General features: G+C 40.9%; 1 protein-coding gene across 1 annotated transcript in view; it reads left to right on the forward strand.

Annotated features, from left to right (window-relative positions):
- The window catches only part of LOC132891138 (uncharacterized), an 18640-nt gene extending 9692 nt beyond the window's left edge, over nt 1–8948 (forward strand). The window contains exon 2 of the mRNA XM_060928598.1: nt 8359–8948. Coding sequence (XP_060784581.1) covers nt 8359–8403 — 45 coding nt within the window. The 3' untranslated portion in view covers nt 8404–8948. The remainder of the gene's footprint in view (nt 1–8358) is intronic.
- Nucleotides 8949–9156: the final 208 nt, after the last annotated feature.

Consider the following 9156-nt stretch of genomic DNA (forward strand, 5'->3'; position numbering starts at 1 on the left):
TCCCATATTTGCAACTCAGCTGTTTTCTGCTTGTTCTCACACTCTTTCTAGCAGGTACTGCTGTTTTCTTACTGTTGACCTTGTTTTTCTTCTCATACTCCTATATGTACAGAAGTCATAACTGATTATCAATCAGTCAAATAAGACCTGAGACAGGAGATATTAATTCTTTTAACTCAAACATCTGTCGAGAAGAATGTCATAGCCTGTGGTGTCAAAAGTAACACTAAGGTCAAGCAAGGGAGAGACAACCTTGTACTGTGATAAATCCTGAATGATCGTTTTCATGAATGTCATTCCTATGCAAGTGTGAGTACAAGTTGCTGTACTACAAAATTTTGTAGAAACTTGGAGATAAAAGGGAGGTTTGGTACTGGCCTATCATTGGACAACTGGTTGAGATTTTTAAATCAAGGGTTTGATAACTGCTAGTTTAAAGGATTTGGGTACATAGCCAGCACAAAGTTAAGAACTAAATTTTTAAAATGTGCGCCATTGCTCCTGCTAGTAAATGTTTGAAGAAATTTATAGGTAAGGGATCTAGTCCACAAGTTGATTTTGATGATGAAATTAGTTCAACTTTCATGCTAATATCACTGTCAACCATCATGAACTAGTCAAGCCAAGCCTCTCTCTCACTACAACTATGTTGTATAGCTGCATTGCATTCCAGAATTTTGAGTCTATCATTGGTCTCCACTGCTTCTACCATGGATCATATGTCCTGGGGGGGGATTGTGAAAAGAAGAAGGAAAAAAAATTGTTTTTTTCAAGAATTAATATCAAAACCTGACTGCTATCTTTTATGTTTGAGTGATGAAATTATCCTAATAAGTGCTATTGTAACTGTGCTAGTAATTTTCCACAGGAATAATGAAAATACAGTATCAACCAACACCAGCATTGTGAAGCACATCAGAAGTATTTTGAATATAAACATATTTAAGGGTGGAGGCTAACTTTATGTAATAAAAGCTGCAGGATATAAATAAATGAAAATAAACAAGAACATATCACTTTTATGACTTTTCAACTAAAAAAAAAAAAGATATTTTCATGTGGTAACAGCCCAATGCAAAATATCATGCAGATACAGGTCAAGAGCTTCAGGTAAGGTTTATTTCAAACATCATCTGGCATGGATGTTGGTGTCAGACGGGCTGGTTTGAGTATTTCAGAAACTGCTGATCTGGGAATTTCACATATGATGGACTCTAGAGTTTACATAGAATGGTGCAATAAACAGTGAGTGACAGCTCGAAATGCAGATGTAGATAAGAGAGGTCAGAGGAAAAGGGCCAGATATGTTAGAGCTGTCAGGAAGAACACAGAAACTCATATCACTCATTACAACCCCTTGAGCAAAAAAGCATCTCCGCATACACAAAACTTCAACCTTGAACTGTATAGACTACAACAGCAGAAACCCACGTTTGGTTCCATTCCTATAAGCCAAGAACAGAAAGCTGAGGCTATCATGGGAACAGGATCCTCCAAACTGGATTAGAAAAAAAAATCACCTGGTCTTTTCCTAGAATTAGCTCTGCCCACATATTTTTTTAGTGAATTTGCAAATAACTACTCAGCAGTGTGACGCTCAATAACTAGCAAAAATATGTTGATATTTGTAAACAATATATCTGCCACATGTCAATCAGTTCTAATGAAATGGAGACTAATTTACTTAAACAACTCTAACTCATGACTACTGCATGGTTTTGCAAGAAACCTGAACCTTACGTACATGCTGAAAAGGATTCTGAGGCCATGTGCAAAGTTCGGCATGGTTATGCATAAGAGGCAGCGCTAAGGCAAGATAACCATCCAATCATGCTGAAACTTGCTATACTGCATCTCTATACTAATCTATAATGCTCCATGCTTTTGTATTCTGATCCTCTCTAAAATGATTTGGAGTACCAAGGCCATAAGTCATAGAAAATATGGAGAGAAGGTGGTCTATACCTCATGAATCATAAGTCTTGTAATGTTTTTGGTTCTGATTCCTTGCATTCTCCCAAACAAAAAAGCTTCAAGGACCATTTAGGTCTACCCACTCTTTATGATAACATTCAATATTCTTTTGCAAACTAGCCCTATAATTTTTGGCCTATCTTCAAAATTGGCATTAAACTACAGTACTCAGGAAAATGTAAGTCTCAATAATTATCAAAAACATGCTGACATTTAAAAACAATATGGCTGTCACATGCCAATCGATTCATGATTGATTGCATAGCTTTGCACAAAACCTAAAACATATACACTGGAAACCATTCTGAGGTCATATGCAAAGTTTGGGGCATGGTCATACAAGGGGGGGCGGGGGGGATGGATTAGAGGGGCATGGCAGAGTTCAAATATCTAACCCTTTTTACACAGGTGTTCCACAATGTTGCCGTTAAGAAAACCTCTCCATAGGCCGGCTTTGGTTGTTTTATATTTAATCAAATAAAGCTGCACTAGTGTGTTTTACACATTGTGCTGGCTTTCCGGAACCATAGGTATGACAAGTAACACAACGGAGTGTTGGTGTCTAGGATGACACATGCATGGGACATACAAATTAGAGGTCTGCGCGGGACAGAATTTTCAGTCCCGCTCCCGCATTGTGCAGTCCCGCTCCCGCAAAGAATTCTGATTTTCAGTCCCGCTCCCGCCCGCGCCTGCCATATTTTGTCCCGCTCCCTCCCGCATGATGCAGACGTTCGCGTTATTTCTCACGAAAGTTCTTGTCATTGTTCATGTCAACAACAACAGCTCTTCTAAATTTGAGTGCCCTATCATCTACATGACGTGACACAGTTGTTGGATGGGGCAGAATATCTCGCACATCGAATTTGCCTATTGTGGCTGCTGTGTCAACTAAGTGTTGGGCTAACTGAACTAATCCCCGACCAGCGATGCTGTCATACAGGCGGAGGTCCGCAGCAACAAAATCAACACATTTCTTCATGGTCTTTGCCTTCAACGCATCTGTCACTTTTGTGTTGTTCCCTCTGAACTCCAACAATTGTTGTCCTTTTAAGACAGTACATACATGGCGATTCCGGGGCGCTCCTTAGCGTGCGACCCTGCAGCCTGCGTCTCTATCTTTTAATGTTGTAGCTGTTTAAATTGACTTCTTAAAACTTTGTTTTCGAGTATGAATGTATTCTGTCAGTGATTTTTAGCCATGCATATTATTGGAACTTTCTTGGAACTCCTCGTGATCTTCCTCTTGGTATTGTTGCTACTGGGGGCTCCTAGGCCTACCTGTTGGGAAGCAGGTGGACTTGGAATTACCGGGAGAGCAACATACAGCAGGGAGTTTGTCCTCTCGCTGCGGACTTCAACAGCCGGGGTTATCCCTGCTACTATCCCGAGGGCGCTGCGGTGTGCACCGGCCTTGAAACCTCGGAAGAGGGGGAAGAGAGGTGGCTTACGCCGGAGATTGAAAACTTTTCGGCTGGATAATCGCCGCAAGCTACCACCGCTCCCCTCTGTATTGCTATCAAATGTGCAATCCATCCGTAACAAGATTGACGAATTGGAATTATGGACTAAGACTAGAGCGGAGATCAGGGAGTCGTGTTTACTTGCTTTTACGGAATCATGGCTCACCGACCTAGATCGGGACGAGGATCTGTCAATAACTGGGTTTGGAAGCCCAATTCGGCTCGACAGGTCACCGGAGGCAACAGGAAAAAACAGAGGAGGAGGGGTGTGTTTTTACATCAACGAGCGGTATTGCAATACTATTACGATCAGGGAAAAAATATGCACCGCCGACATAGAATTACTGTCCATCTCACTACGCCCCTTCTACCTTCCGCGTGAGTTTCAACAACTTTTTTATACACTGGTATACATTCACCCGCGCGCAAATGCAGCCGCTGCTGCTCAGCTGATTGCAGACACTACACATAAACTGGACGAAATTTGCCCCGATGCACCTAAATTTATTTTGGGAGATTTTAACCACTGTGATTTGAGTAAGACTATGAGAACTTATGATCAATATGTTACTTGTACTACAACGCAGAAAATGACCTTGATTGATCTGTGCTATGGGTCAGTGGACGGTGCTTACAGCTCCATACCTATGCCTTCCTTGGGAGCTTCCTATCATAACAGTATTTACCTCATGCCAGTGTACAAACCTTCTTTCAGACGCCTAGAACACAATGAGAGAACTGTGAAACTCTGGTCAGAGGATAGTATCTCTTCACTTCAAGCATGTTTTGAGTGTACGGTCTGGGAGTGCTTTCAGGAAGGGTCTGAGAACATTGATGAACTTGCAGACACGGTATCATCATATATCACATTTTGTGTGGATATGGTCATCCCAACTAAGACTACCGTCACTTTTCCGAACAACAAACCATGGATGACGAAAGAACTAAAATCTGTCATTAACAAGAAAAAGAGGACTTTCTATACTGGTGACATTTGGGAGATTAAAGTGGTGTGCAAAGAAGTAAAAAATGAGATTAGGAAAGCTAAAATGAAATATAGAAGAAAAGTAGAAGAGCAATACAGGGGAGGGGATCTTAGAGCCGCCTGGCGAGGAATAAAGTCAATGGCATCATTAAACCAACAAGCCGAATACGGCAGAAGGACTATTACTATCCAAGGTGTTGAGTCATGTGATCTTCCAAATGCTTTTAATTTATTTTACTCGCGTTTCGAATCCGATGACTTTGGTAACAATATTTCTATGTGGAGAAACACTCTGGTTCCTAATCATGACCTAATAATATCTCAGGAGCAAGTAACAACCCTGTTTAAGAAGGTCAATATTAGGAAAGCTGCTGGTCCTGATGCTGTTTGCGGACGCACACTACGTCATTGTGCAAAACAACTAAGTGGAGTTTTCACCTCCCTCTTCAATATGTGTACAACAAAAGGGCTGATTCCCCAAATATGGAAGAGCTCCACTATAATACCATTAGCTAAATTAAATAAACCTAAGGAGCTGAAAGACTTTAGACCTGTAGCTCTTACATCCTTGGTGATGAAGAATTTTGAAAAAATCCTCAAAAATGAAATTTTGTCCTTGGTCACTGGGAAGCTGGATCCACTACAGTTTGCATATCAAACAGGCAGAAGTGTGGATGATGCAAAACTTTTTATTTTAGATAAAATATATAAACACTTGGAGAAACCTGGCTCCCATGCCAGGCTTTTATTTGCAGATTTTTCTTCTGCTTTCAATAAAATGCAGCCGCATATTTTGATTGAGAGACTGAAAAATGACTTTCAATTACCAAATCAATTACTGCTTTTGATTTTAAATTTCTTAATAGATAGAAGTCAGAGAGTCTTAGTAAATGGTCATTTGTCTCAACCAATCACTTCAAATACTGGCTCGCCACAAGGATGTGTACTCTCTCCCCTGCTATTTATTCTATATACAGACAGCTGTAGGTCTTCCCAGCAAGGAAGCTACCTGGTTAAGTTTTCAGATGACACTGCACTGCTATCCCTGTTTCAAGGTCCACATTCCACTCATGGGCCAACACTGACATCATTTGTGAAGTGGTGCGACGATAACTTTCTAGACTTGAACGTAGATAAAACAAAGGAGCTCATAATAGATTTTAGGAGAGCGAAGGCCGAATCAAAGGCAAGTGTCATACATGGGGGGGAAGTTGAAATAGTTGATTCTTACAAATACTTAGGCACAATATTTGATAGTGACCTGAACTTTCATTTAAACGCAGAGACAATTGTTAAAAAGGGACAGCAGAGAATTCATCTACTGAGGAAGCTTAACTCCTTCAGTGTCTCTAAAACCATTTTGTGTAATTTTTATCAGTCTTTTATTGAAAGTCTTTTAATGTTTTCTTTTTTATGTTGGTTTAACACTTTATCAGTCAAAGACAAAAACAGTCTTAGTAGTATTGTTAACACCTCATCAAGGATTATTGGAACACACCTTAACGGTTTGAGCGCTCTGTTTAACAAACAGGCAGTCCAAAAGGCTAGAAGTATCATTAGCCAACCTGACCATGTGTTAAGTGGTCAGTTTTCTTTAATGCCCTCTGGGAGGCGCTATTACTCGGTCAGAGCGAAAACAAATAGGTACTCAAATTCTTTCATCCCTGTAAGTATTAGATTATTAAATAAGATGGTAGGGATAGAGTACACCATTGAGAACTTGATTTATTAAATGCTGGCTATCACTGTCAGGGTAGGGTGTGATGTTTGACTGGATGTGTATATATTGGATGTATGTGTATATGTCTTGTGTTCTCTTAATTATTTTTAATTTATTGTTGTCTGATGGAGACTGAGCTGCAAACTAAATTGCCCATTGATGGGACAAATAAAGTAATCTTGAACTTGATGTACCTGATTTATGGCCATTGTATGTCAGAACCTTTTGGCACTTATCACAACAAGCAAAGGGCAGCTGATTTCCTTCTGCATCGTACACGAGTGAGAACGACTTCCAAATGTCTGATTTCAGGACTCTTGACTTTTTAACGGTAAATGTACCTCTTTTTAAAGCAGCACTTACTTCTGAAGCACTGTGAGCTTCACTAGAGGAGCTCTGCTCTTCTGCCATGATCGGAGATCTCAAACACGGAAGAGCGGAAAGGAATCGGAAACGTACGCAAGATTAGACCACATCCGCAAATTTAGGCATCTTAAAATGTTTTTATTCATGCCAAATAAAATATCCAGCACAAATTATATATGATAGACATAAATTAATAATTTATAAATTTTATTTTAAACACGTTTTTAGTTAGCGGGACTGCAGCTTATCACCTCTCCCGCCTGCTCCCGCATTGTGCACTCCCCCTCCCGCCCACGCCCGCAATGAGCTTTCAAGATTTGTCCCGCGCCGCACTGCTTTGCGTCAGGTCCCGCGGGACTCCCGCCGGAGTGCAGGGCTCTAATACAAATACCCTGAACATACCGGCTTTCAAGACAATAACAGCAGGTGAGTGTTGGGGTGTTTTTGCTAGACGCACATTTTATACCAGTCTTCAAGAGCAAGCAAAATTGCTGAGCAACATGTTTGTGTGATCAGGCATATGTTGGAGGAAAAATTGAAGAGAAGGGGGAAGCGATTCAAGGCCTTTGACACCGTAGACAGAAATGTTTGAGTTCATGCTGATCTAAAAAAAAAAAGTCAATATCAAAAACATCATACCCTTGTCCCAGCTGACCCTTTTACACAGACGTCAAGTCCAGCTTTATTACTCCTGAACATTCCAGCTCCGAGGCAGAACAACACACCCCACCCCCTTCTGTATTTGGATCTTTCACACAGAACAGGGAGAGGGAATAAAGGTGCAATATTACCAAATTGAACAGGCAGTGCAAAAGGGGCTACTGCAACCACAAGTCCTACTGAGCTGAAATGTGGGAGAGTGAATACCTGGGCTAATTTGCAAGGGGACTTTTGATAACCTGGGGCCTCATTTATCAACTGTGCACATGCATGTTTTTGTGAATTAATTGTACGTACGCACATTTCATTCGAAACTGACATTGACAACATTATCTGGATAGTTTTCTTTCATCTCAGAAATATTGAGAAGATAAGAAATTTAATATCAATATATGATGTGGAAAAACTAGTTCATGCTTTCGTTACCTCCAGGTTGGATTATTGTAATGCCTTACTGTCTGGATGTTCCAACAAGTGCATAAACAAGCTCCAGTTAGTTCAAAATGCAGCAGCAAGAGTCCTTACTAGAACTAGAAAATATGACCACATAACCCCGTCTTGTCCACACTGCATTGGCTCCCAATCAGATTTCGTATTGATTATAAAATACTACTATTGACCTTTAAAGCACTGAATGGTCTTGCACCACAGTACCTGAGTGAACTTCTGGTCCCCTATGACCCACCATGCCTACTTAGATCAAAAGGTGCAGGCTATTTGCTGGTACCTCGTATAGTGAAGGCTACATCAGGGGGCAGAGCCTTTTCTTACAAAGCCCCATAGTTATGGAACAGCCTTCCAAGTAATATTCGGGAATCAGACACAGTCTCAGCATTTAAGTCTAGGCTGAAAACATATCTGTTTAGTCAAGCCTTGTGTTAATAGTGTTTGAGGTAAAGGTGTAGATCTGGAGGGTCCTCAGACAGTGTTTTGGTAAACTGGGATATACATGCTGCCAGTCCCCCACTCGCTTGCTCACTCGAGTTTGTTGACAGTGTAGTGGCTGGCTGCTTTATGTCCCGGGGCTCCCTCATGCGTGTGTTACCTTCTGGCTCTCACCTATTAGTTATGCTGTCATAGTTAGTTGCCGGAGTCCCTGCTTGTACTCCGTGCAATATGTATACTGTTCCTACTTATTCAGGTGACATTGGGCATACCTAACAACCTGTGTTTTCTTTCTCTGTCCCCAGAAGACTATTGGAAAAATGTTTTGTGGACAGATGAGACCAAAATAGAATTTTTGGTTTAAATGAGAAGTGTTGTTTGGAGAAAGGAAAACCCTGCATTCCAGCATAAGGACCTTATCCCATCTGTGAAACTTGGTGGTGCCTTTTTTGCTGCATCTGGGCCAGGACGGCTTGCTGTCATTGATGGAACAATTAATTCTGAATTATACCAGCGAATTCTAAAGGAAAATGTCAGGACATCTGTCCATGAACTGAATCTCAAGAGAAGGTGGGTCATGCAGCAAGACAATGACCCTAAGCACACAAGTCGTTCTACCAAAGAATGGTTAAAGAAGGATAAAGTTAATGTTTTGGAATGGCAGAGGCTCCAACTCTCCCGCCGTGGGCTGGAGATCTCCTGCTTGAGGGAACATTTTAGAAAATCCTCCCGACCTCCCGCTGACAACATAAAAATCTCCCTCCCACCCTTACTACACATGATTAGTTAAAAATATATATAACTTGATCATGGCCGTAGCCAGCTATGAGGCCCCCGAGGTCCGGACCTCGGTCATTTTTAAGAGCTGAAAATACATTTGTATGCTAAATATTCAACTGGATAAAAAAAAATAAAGAATAACATTAAAATGTCTCCGTAAAAAGTGCATTGTTATGTTAAACATTGATTCTGTCTTCTGTGTCTGTTTTGTGCACGTGGCTCTGAGACCAAGAACACAAAAATGAATGAGCGCACAACTCGGGGGAGGAACGCAGTGCAGGAGACATGGTGTTTTCATGGTAACATCAGCGCACTTTCATGAA

Source organism: Neoarius graeffei, chromosome 9 (assembly GCF_027579695.1).
Source record: "Neoarius graeffei isolate fNeoGra1 chromosome 9, fNeoGra1.pri, whole genome shotgun sequence".
NCBI lineage: Eukaryota > Metazoa > Chordata > Actinopteri > Siluriformes > Ariidae > Neoarius > Neoarius graeffei.